This window comes from Solanum tuberosum, unplaced genomic scaffold (genome assembly GCF_000226075.1).
Source record: "Solanum tuberosum cultivar DM 1-3 516 R44 unplaced genomic scaffold, SolTub_3.0 scf00158, whole genome shotgun sequence".
Classification (NCBI taxonomy): Eukaryota; Viridiplantae; Streptophyta; class Magnoliopsida; order Solanales; family Solanaceae; genus Solanum; species Solanum tuberosum.
This window is the reverse complement of record NW_006239083.1, coordinates 1-19365: the sequence shown is the minus strand read 5'-3', so window position 1 is coordinate 19365 and position 19365 is coordinate 1. Positions and strand designations below refer to the sequence as shown.

Here is a 19365-nt window from a genome sequence, read left to right as displayed (position 1 = left end):
GAGAACTACTATTCACCTCTCTATTTTACTTTTTGATTATTATAATATTATTTCTATTATATTATTAATTGAGTCTTTATCATTTATAATTATTTTCTAATGCAATATAACATTTAAAAATATATTATTAATAAGTTTCTATTTCCGCAAATAAATAATTATTCTATTTTATTTTTTAAAAGAAATGGTCACTTTAAATATGTAATTTAAAGTTATTTTAACATTATTTATATTATATAAGATTATTAATTAAGTCTCTAATATTTGTAATTATTTTCTAAGTAATATAACATCTAAAACATATTATTGATAAGTATACTACTTCCATCCCGAATTAACAATTTTTCTAATTTTAATTTTTTTAATTTTTTTTTGTCATTTTTAAATATGTAATTTAGATTATAATTATTTTTCATTATGAAGTATGGACAAATTTACATGATAATTCAAACAATCGACTTTTATGTTATGGTGATAAATTATTAAACTACACTTTTTAAAGAGCATGAAAATATTTGATGCAATAGTTCAAAATGGAATAGGGGAAGTAAATTAGTACACGAAATAATTGGATACTAGATGAAATTGTTAATTTAAACAATTTTTAGCTACACATAAAATAAGGACAAAAAATAGCTCATTTTGAACTCCGTAATACATTAATAGAACATTTATGAGAGTAACGTAATAATTTTGAAAGTCAAGTATTTATGTAAAATTTAAAATAAATTTTATGATAGTACAATATTTATGATGCAATTATATTTCATCAATGATTTCACTTTTATTTGAATTGTTCCTTAATATGTATTATATATAATATTTATTGCAATTTATGTTATTTAGAAATTTAGAATAAAAATAATTTTATATTAAATGAAGAATTTGAAAATAAAATAAAATTTTAGTTATTACATAAAGATTATAGAGTGATTATTTGCAAAAAAAAAGAAGAAATGATTTATATTATGAAATAAGAAAATAAAGAATGAAATAGAAATAATAATATAATATTGAGGAGAAAGAAAAAGAATTCTTTTTTAGTAGAGTAAAATAGAGAATTGGGTTGGAGTTGGTTGTCTGAAAAAATAGAGAACTCTATATTTGAAGAGTAAAATAGAGGATAGGGTTGGAGATGCCCTAAGACGGATATCGGTAATTAAATTTGAGATAAATTTATATTTTATTTAATTAAAAATCAACCTAATTATAAATTTAATCACAAATTTTGGATTTTGAACTATCCCATTTTATACTATCAAATGTATAGATTTTTATATTTAGACAATAAACTTTAATTTTTTACAATTTACTAATTTCAATAAAATATTTTGGGACTATGACCTATGACTAGGGCTGGGCATAAACACCGAGAAACTGAAACACTGAACCGAACCAAATTATTTCGGTATTTCGGTGTCAAAATTTTGGTTTTTGGTTCGGTATTTGGTATATATTTTTGTATTTTTTGGTATTTCGATTCAGTTTTCGGTATGTAATTTTGCACAATTCGGTATTTCGGTGTACCGAAATATATTATACTATATTTATAATATTATTAATATTTTATTAATATTAAATAAAATATAGGTAAAATTAGGTCCAACTTTAACTTTTCAGCTTTTCTTATCATAGCAACCCTCACGCCTCAACCCTCAACCGCACATCAGTCTTCAGTCTTTGACTCCTTTCCACTTCGCCCTTCGGTACTTCCCACGTCTTCCGACAACCGGCCGACCAGAACGCAGCAGGCCAGCACGCACCACACAGGCAGCAGTGAGCCAGCAACAAACATCACACAACAGCGACCAACATCACCTAGCAGCCAACCGGCGACCACTATTGATCGACCGACGACCACTATCGACCGACCGGCAACCACAATCAGGTATTGATCATTGTATTTGTGAAGACATTAACTACAATGCACTTTTGTTTTAGTGACATTGTTAATTAAAAATTTGTGTGTTTTATTGACATTGTGAATTAAAAATTTGTTATGTTAATGCCTAATGGAAGATTGGCAGTATGGCACTTCGTTTTGACTTTTGATGTGAGCTTTTTTGGTGTTATTTTAATTTACTACATAGATGTGAGCTTCTTTGGTGTTAATGCGTAATGGCAGATTGAACTTATGGTATCTTCTTTGGTGTTATTTTACAAAATATTGCAGCTGATATGACATAACAATGTAACTATTTTAGCCCATTAAGCTGAAAAAACAAACAAAAAAATTATATGATTTTAAATTTTAAAAAGCCCACTAAGCAGGCAAATAAAAAAAACTGAACTAACAAAAATCGAACCGAACTAAAAAAACACGAACCGAACCGAGATAATTTAATTCGGTGTTCGGCACACGTTGTACAAGAATCGAAAACCAAAAAAATTGAAAGAAGAATCGAAATCGAACCGAATTACCGAATGTCCAGCCTTACCTATGACTGTCTTGTGTGATACTATCCTATTTAATAAGTATGATGAAAACAAACTAAACTATCATTACACAAATGGAAGAGGGGTTATTATTATTTTTTGGGTGGATCTAAAGAGGTAAGAAAAATGGGTAATACAATTGAAATTTTTAAAAAACTACATAAACATTGTTCATATACCTACTCAATTTAGTAATAACTTTTCAAAATTACATAAATCAATGAGGATTTTCTTTTTTTCTAGCAGATTTTCCCTCTCATTAATCACCAGTCTCCTCCTTCCCTTCTCTCTTTCTCTCTCGGGAGAGTTGGCAAAATAGTCACTCCAAAGACTTAGGGTGTGTTTAGTATGAAGGAAAATGTTTTCATAGAAAACAATTAAATTTTTGATTTATTTTCTCATGTTGGTTGGTGAGTAGAAAATATTTTCCGAAAATTTTTTTAGTGTTTGATTTATGAATGAAAAATGTTTTTGAGAAATATCTTTTAATTTTACTACATACTTATGCTTTCTCAAACATTGTTTTAAGGATGTTGATTGTATTACCACAAGTATTCCTCATACATCTCTAATCACCACACCCAATTTATGTGTATTCTTACATGATCATATGACTTGTTTAAACTTATTTAATTGGATAAATTTCAAAAATATAATTTATTATTAATTAATTGTTATCCTTTTTAAATTCTACTAGTTTTGGTGTGTATATAAGTGTCATATTCTAGTAGGTGTAGTATCGACAATGCTTTAACATAGATATAAATCTGAATATACCTTACTAATGTCAGAGTGTAAATCTCATTGGTCATACACACACCACACACATAGAGATACATCGATTGTTTAAGGGGTCTATATATTTTGACAACCAGTACATATTTTGATATACAAATTTCACAACGGTAATAAAAGTTCAAATGCTACTTTTCAACGGTAACATTTGATTATTTTTTTGTATAAAATGAAGGCAATCCCTCATAAACAACTCAAACACCTCCTTTTTTACAATGTCCAAGCATCTTAAACATCCAATGCAAAAAAGTCTTACAATTGTCATTGTGGTAATTCAGCTACGTTGAGGACGTCACACACCGATACAAATCCAGGTCGACAATTCTTTAATTGTGCAGTTGGCATATGCTCTTTTTTTAGGTGGCTTGAAAATGAATCATCAACGAGTAGCCCATCTAATTTTCAAGGCGTTGCCAAATTTGAAATATTAAAAAAGGTACGGAAATTCGAAGAAAATAGGGATCTACTAATGATTTTCTTAAAAGAAGCCGAAGAGCAGAGGAATCACTTGAAAGTGTTTCTAAAAGATGCTGAAATAGATAGAGATCAACTAAAAGAAATGTTGATTTTGGCAGAAGAATAAGAAAAACGCCTAAAAGCTATATTGTGTGGTTTATTTTTGGTGTTTGCTTTTTGAAAATGTGTAACAAATGTGTAACAGGAATGTAGTGCTGAATAAATAAAGTATTTTTCTCTATTTATTACACTCTTATATCTTTTATTTTTTATCGATAATGTTATAGATCAATAGTGATAGCAATCTATAGTATTAGACATACAAGTTTATTATCGATAATTGACTACTAAATAGATCAACAGTGATAGAAAAAAATCATATACTATTAAGACATAGATTAATAAGAAATCTAAAAATCCTTCGTAATAAAATATGTTAAACTATCAGATGTACATTTTTGTCGTCAAAAATAGCAAAAAAAAAAAACCACTTTAACCATGTTATTAATTAAAAATCAACTATTTCAAAAACTAATTGTCTTAAAAAACCATCTCAAAAAACCAATTGTCTTCAAACCAGAGAAAACCCAACTATCACAAAAACCAACTATTTCAAAAATTATCTTAAAACACCAATATCCATCACAAAAACCACAAATGCCCTTACTCATCACCACCAACCTCACCATTAAGCTCCATCACAATACCCATCACGTCTATTTCTTTTTTCACTTCTGTCACATCAGTGGCCAAGCCTTCTTCTTCCAACTTTCTTCTTCTTCATTCTCTGTTATTTTCTCATCTTGTTGTTCTCTCTTTACTTCTCCACTTGCTTCATTTTTCTTCTCTTCCAGATTCTCCCCTTCACTTTCTTCTTTTTTCTTGCCTTCTAGCTTCTCCTCTTCTTTTTCTTCATCATTCTTTTCCAGCTTCTTTTCTTCTTTTTTCTATCATCTTCTCCTCATCTTGTTCTTTCCCTTCTTCTTTCATCTCCTTTTCCTTCATCTCTTCATCAACTTCTTCAGTAAAGTATTCATCAACTGCAACAAGATCATCATCGACTATAGCTAATGGTTGGTGCTGAAAAGTTGTTATAGAAATAATATATAAATTTATCTACCTTTCTTTTTCTTTTTATTTCTTCTCAATTTCTCCTCTCGTACATAAGCAACAATTTCCACCATTGATTGCTCGAGGGATGCAACACGCTCACATAGGCTTTCATCTTTAGAAGTACTTGGTACAGAATTCTCACAAGGTTGATTAGGATTGTGATCACTTAAATGCTCATCTTCACATTCTCTACTGATGAAGTAAGGACAATCACACCTTTTAAATTTGCCTTAAGGCATCGAGGATTGTATCATTCACTTCTTCCACATATGACTTTAATGTTGCCAAGTAATTCTTTTTTGTCTCACGGATAGTAGGGGTGAGGTATGGGTGCACAACCTATGAAAAAAAAATATACAAATATTATATGTCATTCACCATTTTATAAATATTGCTAAATAATGATAAATAAACTTTGTACCTTTGTACTTAAATGGATCACCTTCGATAATATTATCGTTTTTTGCGGTGTGCCATCTAAGTAAAAGGAGAATGGATAAAGGAGAATCCAAGGACTTCTTGACATACTTTCCACAATGAGGAAAAACCTCATATATCCAAACCTGAAATTAATATAAGAACAAATAAATAAACAGAGGCTATAAAATACTACACAAATATATAAGAATTTATCATAAATCAACTACATAATTTATAAGAAATACCAAAAATGCCCAGAGAAAGCCATACAGAGCATGCAATGCATTTCCTCTTCCATTAAACACTTGATTATGCTTCTTTAAATTGATTTTATTCTTCAGATACGTCAATGTTAAATTAAAACTCTCTTTCCCCCATGGATAACTATTGAAGAAATCTAAATCATCCACCATCTTAATGTGGCTTGAATCCACAACTTTAGATCAATCATGGGCAAATAACGTCGTGTGGACGAACAAAAGCAACGAGCACTTTAACTTCTGCTCCTTATTCAACTTAGAACCCTTGATCAAACACATCAACTTTGTAGCAGTAATAGACTTATTCTTTGTCATCTTGTAGTAAAATTTCTCTCCCGTTTCAAGAACTTTTTTCAAATTTGCATTACGGGGGTATGCTGAGCAATTCAGCCCCGTAATCTATGCAAATTCTCTTAAGCCAAAACAAGAAGGCTTATCATTCACACAAAATCAAATTTCATGTAATTTTTTGTCACTTTTCACACGTCGCAACAACATATAATGGACCATCTGTCCATTGAACTTGAAATGTTCTGGAATATACCTCAAGTGTCCAAAACAAGTACCTTTAAAATCATCATAATTTTTTTCTTGAACTAGGAGATTTATTAAATCACGATAAACAACCATCCTTGCTCTAACAGAAATTTTGCTGGAAACGATCCTATTTCATCTATCCGTGTCTTTAGATCATACGACTTACCAGAAATGTCTTTTGCACAAATTGGCAAAGACAGGGGATCTTCACCCTCATCACCAGTTTGGGTATCTCTACTACTCTCATTTTCACTGTCACTTTTATCATTACTAGATTCAACATCATCACTAGACTGGATACTACTGTCCTGGTAGTTGTCAATCTCGGCCATTGTATCAGAATCAGAGTTTGACTCATGTTCTTCCACAACATTTTTTTCTTTTTTGAAGCTTTGGAAACTTCTTCAGCCTTTCTTTTCTTATTTTTAGAAGCATTAGGACCAAATCGTTTAATAATGCCGCCTCTAGTTTTATCCATACTTTACTATATACAAGCAAAAATAAATTTGTCATATCAAAATATCGACCACTAGTCTATTAGCACAATCAAAGCTTACATTAAAAACACATGCAAAAGAAGTAGCAGTTCAAACAGAAATCGGCAGTAAAATCGCAAACATAAAACTTTAAAATTGATTAAAATCGATCAAAATACAGTAAAAAGTTTCAAATCGCTAACATAAAACTTTCAAAATATTTATATGCATTATCCAAACCAAAACGTCATTAGCGATGTCGAATTAGAAACATAAATTATAAAGGGTCAGATTTTCAAAAGTTTAAGCAAAAATCTAAACTTCTCTACACTACTGCAATAAAAAAATAAATCAAATAGGACTAAAAGTTACTGGAAATACGATTAAACTTACCTGAGATGAAGAAGATTGAACAAGATTCAACTGAACTTGGGGAAGAAGATTGAACAAAATAGACCCGATTCACTTTGTTTGAAATCTTTAGGAACTATTTTGAGATCTTACGTTTGTTTATGGTTTTAAGAATAGAAGATTGGAAAGGTTGGTTCTTGGAGAAAGGTATTTTATGGAGGTTTACGATATCAATAAAGATTGTATATGGAAGATCAAAAGCCACATTGAAGAAGAAATTTCTGAGGTTTTATCGGAAAGGATTTCTGATAACCAATATATTAATTTTTTTTAAAAATTTGGATTGTACTTTATATTTGGAGGGATTAAATTTATTTAATATTTGAAGTGTTGGGAAGAAAATGATTTTTTACTTGTATTTTATCCCCCAAGTTTTTAAAGTATTAAAAAAGCCCCTGATCCCAGAAGCCAGCCCCACTTTTTTATTTTTTCTTAAAGTAAACCTACAAAATAAATCAAAAAGAAATGAAGTGGGTATGGACTAAATTAAGTTATATTGGTGGATACAACACCAAATCTTCTCTTCTCTCTCCCTCCCTCGCTTACTTTTTTTCTCTCAATTTTGTCTTTTCTATGGTTTACAGATTCTTCTTTTTCAGCTTCTTAGATCGAGAAAGCTCATAAAATGACTTCGAATTCGCTCTCTTCCTCTTCTAAATCTAATCACCTGTAACTTAAAAAAAATAATTGATGGATCGACAAAAAAGTTGGAGCTTATTCATGAATCAATTCTGAATATTCTACGATCTTCCGCTCTTATCTTTTTTTACATCATTCGATTTCAACTTTATGGATCTGAACCTGAATTTTTACCTAAATATGTATGTTAATATTCAATTTTGTTAACTTAGATGAAAAAAGGGTTGGCATAGTTGATTTAGAGTTATATGTGTATTTATGTCAAACAAGTGCATGTCTTTAAGGAGATACATACGTATATATGTGTGTTTATGTATCTATGACAAACGAGTGACATTTTTAAGGATATGTATCTGTGTATCTATGAATTGTTGGACAAGGTTTCAAGTCTTCGTTATGTTTTCAAATTTGACACTTCTAAAACAATTTTGCTCGAAAAAATATAGTTGATACCTGTGCTACAATTTTTTTTCCTTCTAAGTATATATCCATGCACAAATGATATATGATAATTGAAATTCTCCAATCAAATAAGATTTCGACTTGCCCAAAATTAATGTATCTAGTGAAACTAATACATCTATGGTATGAAATAAATACACATTGATATAAAAAGAGTATAAAATGCATATACATGTGTATTAGATACATGTATAATACTTAAAATTGAAATTATGAAACATATATCCAGAGAGAGGGGGGGACGAGAGAGTGAGAGTAGAGAGTAGAGAGAGGCGAATGAGTGAGACAATTTTAAATATAATTGTATCTCAAATACAACTTTTACGCAAGACATATACATTGTATCCGACTTTAAACTAAGACATGATATGTAATTATTGCAAGTGTCGATGCATATAGTAATTCTGAGGTATTTTATTGTCTTTTGTGAAATTTGAGGGGTAATGTTTATTTTATTTTTTCAATTATAACACAAAATCTCATGACACTTAAGTATGACAAAATAAAATTGGGAAATTTACATAAATATACTATATTAAGAGAATATTTACCATTTATAGCAATAACATTTTTTTCACTTGATCACTTTTAATATATTTATAATATAGTTTTAATACATATTAGTGAGAACAATTTATAAAACGCATTTAATACAAGTTCTATTGATGGATAATATATTTATCACACATTTTAATACGCTTATAATACAATGTGTCAATTTCTTACCAAACAAACATAATATATTTTAAAACATTTGTAATACATATATATTTCATACATTATTCACTTTTAATACATATTGCATATTTATCATAGTATTGTTATATATTGCTATAAATGGTAATAAATAAAAAGTATCACTAAAATCAGTAATTATTTATTAAAAGATACCAATTCAAGTAATTTTTCCAAAAAAAAAAATCTTCCTTGATGGCCTTTTTGTTGGATACATCAAGTAGTTTAAGTAGGCATTTCGACATGCAATTTCACCTTGTGATTTGAAATCCTGAAATGAAATCAACGTTTGAATACATAATTTCATCTAAATCGACCGACAAGTTTATATTTTGTAAAGAAAAAACATCATTTTTAAAAATATATATAACCATTTATTTCATATATAAACAAAATTTATGGTTGATATTATTATTACTCTTACCAACCTTTAAACCATTTATATGCAGGCCCGACTTCAATGTGAAGCCACTAAAGCCCATGCTTTAGGCCCCCAATTTTTGGGTGCCCCATTTATATATTATTCTCTTCATTTCAATTTATTTGATCTATTTTGACTTGAAACAAAATTTATAAAAAAAATAAAGAATTTTTTGAATTTTATGGTTTAAAATTAAAAATATGTTAAATGTGTCAAAATGTTCTTTAATCTCGTGGTCTCAAACATATCATATGAAAAATTGAAACTAAAGAGTTGCTAAGAAAAATAATTAACATTGAGACTCCAAAAAGAGTTAAAAATCGAATGCAATTTACAAAAAGGATCTTTTAATTATTTGATCGACAATTCTCTTTAGCTAAAATAAGTTTTTGAAAATGAAAATTGATCTAATCTTACTCAAGACCAACAATGTATCAAGAGAAATTGAATTGACTTGGTATATTATCAATAAAAAAGGAATCATTAGGAAAACTCTATTATAAAATAATTATTCAGTACTTTGCATTTTAAAAAGTTAGAAACACATATTTTAAATTAAGGCCTCATTTTGAAATTGGTTTTAGGCCACCAATAGTATTGAGCCGCCCCTGTTTATATGAGATATAACAATTATTCCAACCAAGTCTATTATCACTTCAAACTAACATTTACTATGTGAAAGGATTATATTAAAGAATAGTACATCACAACTCATGGTCAATTTTATTTTTCTATTAAACTAAAATTCAATCAATAAATATTATTTTTTTTTAAAAAAAGCTTTTGTGACAGTGCATTATACTTTTCTTATGAACTTTTACTTAATAAGATTGTATAAAAAATTAAGCAATTTTTGGATTGGTGTCGGGAGACACATACGAAAAAAAGTAATTGTTATCGAGAGGCTTAGAGTCCGTTTTGATTGACTTAAGAAATAGTTTTTAAGTCAAAAAAAAGAAGTCAAATTTAAATGATTTTTAAGTCAAAAATAAAAAGTCAAACTTAAATGACTTTTTAAGTCAAAAAATAAAAAGTAGGGAGACTTATTTTTTATTTTAAACTTATTTTAAGTTATTTTTAACCTTGTCAAACACTCCCTAACTTACTTTAAATCATTTTTGACTTATTTTAAGTTATTTTTATATTTGTCAAACACTTTCAAAAGTAAAAAACTGACATAAAAATAAATTTGACCAACTTTTAAGTCAATTCAAACATTCTCTTAGTGTGTAGCTATGGAATAAAATGTTATGAAAAACCTATTTATATTGATTGGTGATTTTTTTAGGTGAAATATCAAAATTTAAGTGACTTCTAAATTGAAAAAAAGAATAAGTTAAATGACTTTTAAATAAACTATTCTAAGATAAGTGATCATGTAAGATACCCTCTTCATGATCACCCTAGAAGCAGAAATTTGGAGATGAACAATCATGATCACTATTCAATTTGCAGAATATGTGATAGGCCATGTCATTCCAAAAATTGTAAAAGAATCGAAATAATTTAGAAAAGAATATGACGAAAGAAGAATTAAAATAATTTTTTTTAAAAAAAAAAAAAGAGAAAGGAACGAAATGGAAAGAAGTCGGAGGAGATAAGCAGGACCTACACATTTTTTTATTTAAAAAAAAATTCCCTCACATACCACATCATAGTTGTGCCTCTGTCATCATAAATTTTTCACGAATTAATAATGCAGAGATCAGTGGTGCAGAAATTATTTTTTATCAAGTGTTTGATTTCTTTCTTTCCACATAATCTTGTGTTTGGATTAAAACTCTATAAAAAACTTCTTTCCAAGTATATTCTTGAATTATTATATAATTGGATCAAGGTAGATAATTACCGGACAATATTATTTTTTTATGACCGCCTAATTCTAACTAGTTAAGAGAAGAACAATTTTGTTGCCATGTTTGCTATTTTCTCACTTAAATTATTTATGGGTAATTAATTGTCATCTTAATAAACTCATAAAATGTCAATTTTCAAGATGAATCGAAAAGACGGTAAACAATAATAAAAATAATAGTGTTTAGCCATACATTACAACATTTGAAAGCTCTCTTTGACCTGCTAGAACTTCCCTCTCTAGCTATTTTCAAGGGACAAAGATCACTAATACTCTCCATAAGGAAAGTTACCTTAAACACTGGCATAGTCCCATTCCTTATTTACAAATGCCCAGTTTATTTTTGAAAAAATCTTTGTTCTCCATGCTTATCATTCCATGTGTATCTACTCCCACCATATGGTAATTTTATCAGTTCACGGGCTTCAATACATGCTTGAAAATCAACCACCTCCCTTAAGCTAATAATATGGTTGCCTCCAATTCCGTCATCGATTTGTAAAACTGAGTTGAAATCTCCAAGTATTAGCCAGGGTGTAGTTACAATAAAACGTACTGTTAGTTCGAAGCTGATATGAAATTTTGATGATTTAACAAACTTAGGGATCTAACAAGGAACCAAATTCTTGTTATTGTAATTGCTGACAGTGAAATGAACGAATAAACTCAGTGTGAGGAATATTTGTGTGTCATCATCAAAAAGGGGGAAAATGTTATATTCTAGGTGTTTTGATGATCCTCACAAATGCAAGGACCTGGTCCCTGGCAGAGTGCTCTCGTCCAAATTCAAATGGGGTATAGCTGTAAAGCTGTCACGTCAGGTGGTAGGTGAAAAGTGCAGTGTATTGTACCAATAGAAAGAACGGACGAGACTGTCTGTTTTAGTGGCTCACAAATACAGGGACCTGGTCCCAGCAGGCAGTGTTCTCTCCATCAGATATATAATGGGGTACAAGTGTAAAGTTGTCTTGTCAGTGGTTGGTGAGGCGCCAACGTACTGAACCAATCAGAATGGACGAGGGTGTTTGTCCAACGGGTAATAACTCTTTATGATTGATACTTTCGACATGACAAACACCATATTAAATTCATTCAAAGGAGGAAGTTAGCCAGCAAGCCTTTTCAAGAACTCACAAAGAACATTGCAAGGGACCTGGTCCCTGCAGGATTGCCTACATGAAAAGGTGACAAGACAACTATCAGAAAAGCTGCCACCTCTGATGTGGTAGGTGCACAGCTTTTCTAAACAGCAGGCCTTCAGCCAATAGGGTGGTCTCAATGAGTTTGTGTTGATTTTATATAGTCTCTTCTCAAAAACACAAACTTAAGATTTGGCAAACTAAAACTCAAAAGCTTAAAAGAGAAGGCCATCTTCAAGGAAGAACTCAAGCACAAGAACACATACAGCAAGGACCTGATCAACAGAATAAGTGCTTTCTTTACCTGCTGCTGTCCTTGAATGTTTGTATTGAGCTTAACTTGTAGGATTCGTTTCATTGTTGTTAGAAACGTTTCAAACTTTGTTTGAGTCTTGTAAGAACTTAGTTAGGAGTAACTTTGTGTCTTACGGTCAAAAGTCTATATTAATCAGTGTGGGTTAGTATAGTGGGCAATGGATGCATTGCTTAGGCTCATTAAGTAATAGTTTGTATTACTTAGTTTAGAGATTAGGAGGTTAATCTCTATGTGTGGTTGTAAACTGGTTTTTACTTTTGCTTTGAGAAGATTAGTGAAAACAGTTTGAAAAGTCCTGTGTGACAGGTCGTGGTTTTACTCCCTTGAGCAAGGAGGTTTTCACGTAAAACTCTTGTACCTGATTTACTTTGTGCTATTTATTTTCAACACTTTTACTTTTGCACTATTATTCTGTCGAGAAACTTGGTCCCATTGTAGTTAGTGAACGCATACATTCCAACACGTACACTCTTGATGAAGAGCCATGTGATTATATCCTACTGTTTTGTAATACAATCCACTGAAAAATGTATCTTAATATGCATGATCAAAGAAGTAATACTTGGCTATATTAGTTACTCCATCCATTTCAGTTGTTTGTATTAATTTAAAAAAGAATCTCTCTTATATATTTTTTACACATCTCTTAAATTTCAATTTTACACGTAATATGTTCCAGACCACAAGATTAGAGAATATTTTGATACATTCTATATATCTTTAATTTATGACCACAAGGTTCAAAAGTTTTCTTTACTTTCTTAAATTCCGTGCGCATAATCAAAACCAGACAAACAAATTGAAACGGAGAGTACTTTTTTTTCCTTGACATTTAAATTGCAAAAACCCCGGCAGAGCTTGATTGAGCAATCAAAACCCAATATCGAAGGATCGGAAAGAACATAAAACTAATATTTATAAGGAGAAACATAAGAATAATGAAAAAGAAAAAGGAAAAGGATGTACCTGAATCCTGATATAGAACATATATGATGGGTTGCTCAATGTTCGTGTCCTAGACGAGAGGGAGTTTCTCGGATGGTAAGCACCTTTCACTTCCAACCCGAAGGTTGCGAGTTCGAGTCACCAAAGGAGCAAAAGGGGTGGGAGCTCCTAGGGAGGGTAAAAAGAAAAAAAATGTTCGTGTCCTCTTTGAGCTCAAACAAATAACACTACCTCTGGCTCATTTTCCACTTCAAATCCATGGAAGCAACATACTCCATTGTTTCAACAATTATGTGACATAGCCTAACATTGAGTGATTGAGACAAGGAGATACTTGATTAGTCAAGGTGTGCTTCTTACTTAGTATTAAACTATCATATTCTGCAACTTAATAAGATACAATTCACCAAGGTTTATAGCCTAAAAGGTCGATTTTTTTTTTAATCTAGTTGAATAGAATTTCTTTTTTCATTCGATAAATAAATCAAATTATTCACAAAGTGCTTGAACTAATATAAAAAGATGGTTGTTTAAGTTTTTTCAAGAAATTTTGTCAATTTTTTTTTTAAAGAAATGATTTTCTAAATAATTGGATTTTACTCCACAAGAATGGAGTGGCATTTTTTTTTTTTTTGAGAATTCAAGGTTATGGTGAGACAAACTATTTATCGTTATGTTACGATGAAAATGAATTCATAAATAATAGGTGAAAGGTAAAAAGTAATAAAAATTTATCTACATTAAATATTTATACTAAATTAATGAATGAATCTATGATTGTTTGTAGAATTAGAGCTCTATATTTAATCGTAATACTGTCTTAATTGTGAAGTCTATTAGTATAATCATAGAAAATCATTTCTTTTGTTTTAGTCAAAGAAAATTGATTAACTTAGATTAGCATCTTCTTGAGTTAGAGAATAATTTTTTTTTTTTAAAAAACTGAATTATCCTAAATATTTATAATTGTAATTAAATACGGCATAATTAAATAGGGTCAACTTTACCCTAGGATAAGTGTAGTAGCAGCTTAAAACTCCCAAAATATTAAGGCCTCAAAAATTGCCCATATTGTGTATAATTTATTTTTAAAAAATCATGGGTTATGGACTGTCAAATGTGTGGACACTTACAAACTATTGATGGTTGAATCAAATACCTTATTATGCATATGTCTTTCACTAGGGAATTATAGTGATCACTACTCCATCTAAATTGAAAAATTGAGCACTTAAGAGACTTTTTCAAGTATTGCAATGTCTGGTCTTGCCACCCTGCATTTTGGATAGAATTAAGACGATATAAGAAAATCCATATATGATGCTACAAGCAATAAAGACACTAAAAATTCTAAAATATAGTCTGGAGGAGATGAATAAAGACACTTTAATTTTTTGATAGAAAGTGAAGCAAACAAGACGGAGAAAGAGCCGGCGAAAGTGATGGTGGTGACGATGGAGGAGGAGGAGATGACGATTGTGGCAGAGGAGGAGAGTTCATCATCTTTAAAATCTCCTCATTAATATGGTAGCGCTTTCCTGATATCTTGGGTTGGAGACTTGTGAATGCAAGAGAACCTTTTGGAGAAAACGCTTTACCCCTTTAGTAACTCTATTCAGCACGAATCCAGATTAGCCAGATCAATGACTAACAGAGAAGTGCTTCCCCTGCTCACAAATCTGTCTAGATACAACACTACTTGTGCACTCATCAACTTTTGCTCCGACCATCCTACAAATCACAGATTAAGAATAAGATATAAAGTACACTCTTGATCAGACAAACAAATTGAAACAGATGAAGTACTTTTTTTTTCCTTGGACATTTTAAATTGCAAAAACCCCGGAGAGCTTGATTGAGCAATCAAACCCAATATAAAGGATCGGAAAGAACATAGAACTAATATTTACAAGGAGAAACATTAAGAATAATGAAAAAGAAAAAGGATGCACCTGATACATACAGAATATATATGACGGGTTGCTCAATGTTCGTCTCCTCTTTGAGCTCAAACAAATGACACTGCCTCTGGGCCCGACTAATATGAATTTGTGCAGGTAAATCCTATTTTGAGGGGTAAAGTGCCTCCAATCAAATCTCAGGGCTCAAATCCGAGAGCTGTGATTTAGGATAAAAGGGTACTTACCACCCTATCACAACCTTTGGTGGTGCCTAATACAGTCTTTAGTTTTCTAAAACACTTACTGCTAATTTAATTCTTAATTGTAATATTATACAGTAAATTTAACAAGGAAGAGGTACTATTACACTTAAGATTTTGAAGATTTGTTACACAACCATCCCTAATATTAGGTTCCCGCTTGAAGGTCAGTATATCAACTAGTTTATTTCGAATTGGTTGCTACAAAAATGATCGAGGATATACAACATCAAGAATAATGTGATTTAAAATGTAACTATTTTTTTTTTATAAGATGAGTGGTATTAATAACAACATCAAGAAGATGCAAAATTTACAAGATATGGAATTTGAGCTTACAAAAAAAATCTCTGGCTAACTATACAAACTATCTAAGCCAGAGCTAATGAGTTAGTAAAATCCTGAAGTTGTTCTGCATTAACAACAGGATACAAGTTGGACCAACTAAACAAATTTTCAATGCACCTAGTCTTCAAAATGCCTAAAGCAGTTGACTCTCCATCAAAACATCTCTTGTTCCTCTCTAACCAAATACACCAAAAAATACAAGCAGGTATCATAATCCAGATCTTCTTGATGGCTTTGTCAACTTTCCATAGACTCCAACTCTCATATGCATCCATAACAGTGAGGGGTGTGGTCCAATTGATGCCAGAGAGACGAAAAAAATGCTCCATAATTCTGAGGCCACCTCACAATGAAGAAGAAGGTGTCTGGGGGTTTTAGCCTCTTTTTTGCACATATAGCATCTGTTTGGGAACTATATTTTTCTTTTCTTTATGTTGTCTTGGGTGAGACATGCCTCATATAGAGCTATCCAGGTAAAAAAAAATAAAAATGTAACTATTATATTGGTATAACTATTAAGCTATCAGATTGACTCATATATTTTTCAAACCTGTTAACTGCCATTTACTAATAATTTTAACGTAATTATTGACTTGCCTTATTAATTCATTAATGCTAAGTAAATCATTAGTTTTGCCTAATTTTTACCAACATTATTAACCAAATACTTAACCACATTGAAATGAAATTGTTAATCTAACTGTATTCAAAATTCAATTTATTAAACTTCAATAATAATAGGCATTGAGTTACCTTAAACTCGGTTTCTTGGTAATTCCCTCAATATCCCAGCATATACAGCTAATTTAGCCTCTCTTCAGCTTAAGTGGTGTGAAACCAACACTTCCATATTTTCCTGCAAAAAATGTACTTTCATCCTCATAGATCATATGAACTCCCCACTGTCTCACAATGCGCCCATGGATAGATGCCTCAAATAGGCTATACTGGTTAATATTTCCAACATCTGTGCCGGACACCTGCAGTGAAGCATACAATGGTATGTAGACAAAGCAAACACACAAGCCATACGTTCTAGATGCTGTTCCCACTTTACATTCTTTCTCTAGCACTTTAAGGTCTTCTAAATCATCTTTGCATATCAATTTAGCTTTGACGAAAGCATAATCATACTTCTTGGATAGCCCTGAATCAGGATTCAACACACCTGCTCCCATGAGAGTGGCACAGCATATAGCAAAGCCCTTGAACTTATCATTATACCAATTAATAGGAAGTTCAAGCAACATCTTTTCCTTAACACTCTGGTGCCTAAACCACGTGGGAATTGCACATTCAGGAAAGACGATGGAACAAGTCACCCTGTAATTGGAGTTGAGAGAGGACTGGACCACATTATCCATGTTGAGTGAAAGAAATGAACCGAGAATCTCATCCAAAACTGAGCTACCATTGCTCTCCCTTGTATAAGATTGTTGATCAAAACTGTAATTTGTGAATGACACCAAATTCAATCTCGGGTACATTTGTAGCTTTGCGATACTTTGCTTGGCCAAAAAATCTTCTGCATATAATTCCTCTATACTCTGAGGTAGTTTGGGAAGTTCCTTAAGTTCCTGACACTGTGTTATGTTGAGATATCGAAGCTGAGAAAGTCGACTGATGATATCAGGTAATGAAATAAACTTGTTTCTGCTCAGATTCAGTTCTAGTAAAGAAGGCAAGTTCATAAGAGCAGCAGTTTGGTTATCAGATAAATTGCATCCACTGAGATCTAAGCTTTTCAATTCCCTCAAACCATGAAACTCCCAGAATGGGGGTAGCATTAAACTGCCACCAGCTTGATACTTTACCTTCCGGCCTCTTCTTAACGATAGGACTTTAAGTTTGCTTAAGTTTCCAAGAGAATCTGGTAGTTGCCAAATGGCAGTGTTACCAGCATAGAGCTCCTCCAACTGGTTTAGATCACCTAGATTTTCAGGGAAGTGTGCAAGTCTTGAGCAGCCTTTCAAAGTCAAAATTTTCAGTTTTCTCATCTCAGAGACACTGGCTGGGAGTCTTACAAGGTATTTACATGAATGCAAATCGAGCAAGCTGATGCCACTGAGCAGTCCAACTGATGATGGAAGTTCCCATATTGCAGTATGTGCCAAAAGGAGCTCTGATAGTAATTCCATATTTCCCTGAATTTCTGGAAATTTCTCCAACTTTTCACAACCTGAGAGATTGAAGATTTTAAGAGATTCCATTTGAATACTGCTTGGTAAAGATTTGAGACTTTCGCAGTATTCCATATTCAAAAAGACAACCTTTCTGAGATGGCCAATGGATGGATGAACTTCTACCAAGCTTACACAGCTTTTCAGTATAATCCTCTGCAGGTTTGGAATATCCGAAAAATTGGGTGTTCGGATTAAATTTCTAGAAAAACTTAAATTGAGAACTGTCAACTTATCAAATGCCTGTTCATAAAGAGAGAATGAATAGAAACTTCAGCTTTAGCAATGATTCTTTTTTTCACATATGATTTGTTTCTAAAGGAGTAAATAATACCTTTGGCTCCTTGAAAACTTCAACAAGAGAACTAAAAGTCATGTGGAGCCCAACAAGGTTTCCTGGTTCATAATATGCTGGTAAAGATTCAAAACTGTAGTATGACCAATCAAGCCATTTCAAGTTACTGGGGAGACACTCAATAGGGTCACAAATAAGGTCATGATGCCAGACCTCCTGCCCTTTGACAATGAGTAACCTAAGACAAGGCATGTTTCTGAAAGCTTTGCTCCACTTGCATATATGTTGGTCTGAGCCAATTGGTACCATTATGCCTTTAATAGATTCTGTCCTCTGGAAAAAAAAAACTCTACTAAACAGAAATTCATTCTCCAGTCAATTTAAGGTTCTGAGACATGTGTTTACATTAGAAGTTCTTTTCCTTGAGACACTAAATTCAACTATCTTGAAAATTAGAAGCCAAAACTGATAAATTGATACCTGGAAGTTTCAAAAGAGTAATAATATAATTTCTTAAAAATAGTGTATCATCTAAGAGTTTTTCCTATGTTTTCTTAAATTAAACCAAAAGAAATTAAAAAAAAATCCAAACTTGTCAAACAATAATTACCCGTTACTTTCCAAAAGAAAGTTCTTTATAATTCTAGAAATTCATATATATCATGTTTCACGTTATAATTTGCCATGAAATTCTTCGGTAGGAGAAAGAAAGCTTCCATCAAGATCAAAGAGATCGACAACCCTGGAACTTGGCACAAACTATCATTTGGCACCCCATTGTTGTGTGGTACGTATGACATCTTATGTTGTATAAATTGTGTCTATTGAACACATATTTAATAGGTATAAGGTATAAATAGGAGTGCATACTTTGATAAATACAGAATAATTGTACCGACACCAAAAATTTTGGTAAGCATTTTAAAAACTTTTGGTAACACACCAAAATACTTAATTACATATAT

At 31.3% G+C, this 19365-nt stretch overlaps 1 protein-coding gene across 4 annotated transcripts; it reads right to left on the bottom strand.

The window, feature by feature from the left end:
• Window positions 1–14690: 14690 nt before the first annotated feature.
• On the bottom strand, window positions 14691–18865 carry LOC102591577 (TMV resistance protein N-like). 4 transcript variants are annotated; one of them, XM_006353640.2, is made up of 3 exons: window positions 18440–18864; window positions 16679–18348; window positions 14743–15147 (listed from the first exon to the last, which is right to left on the bottom strand). In XM_006353640.2, exons 1-2 carry the CDS (start codon window positions 18707–18709, stop codon window positions 16732–16734), a joined length of 1887 nt encoding a protein of 628 aa, XP_006353702.1. In that variant the 5' UTR covers window positions 18710–18864; the 3' UTR covers window positions 14743–15147; window positions 16679–16731. The 4 variants fall into 4 exon arrangements, 2 of the variants coding, with proteins under 2 accessions (XP_006353702.1, XP_015166891.1); XM_015311405.1 differs by lacking the exon at window positions 14743–15147 and adding an exon at window positions 15866–16390 and having other exon boundaries at window positions 18440–18865; XR_001474160.1 differs by lacking the exons at window positions 16679–18348; window positions 18440–18864 and adding an exon at window positions 15380–15519 and having other exon boundaries at window positions 14691–15147.
• Between the last annotated feature and the right edge of the window lie 500 nt (window positions 18866–19365).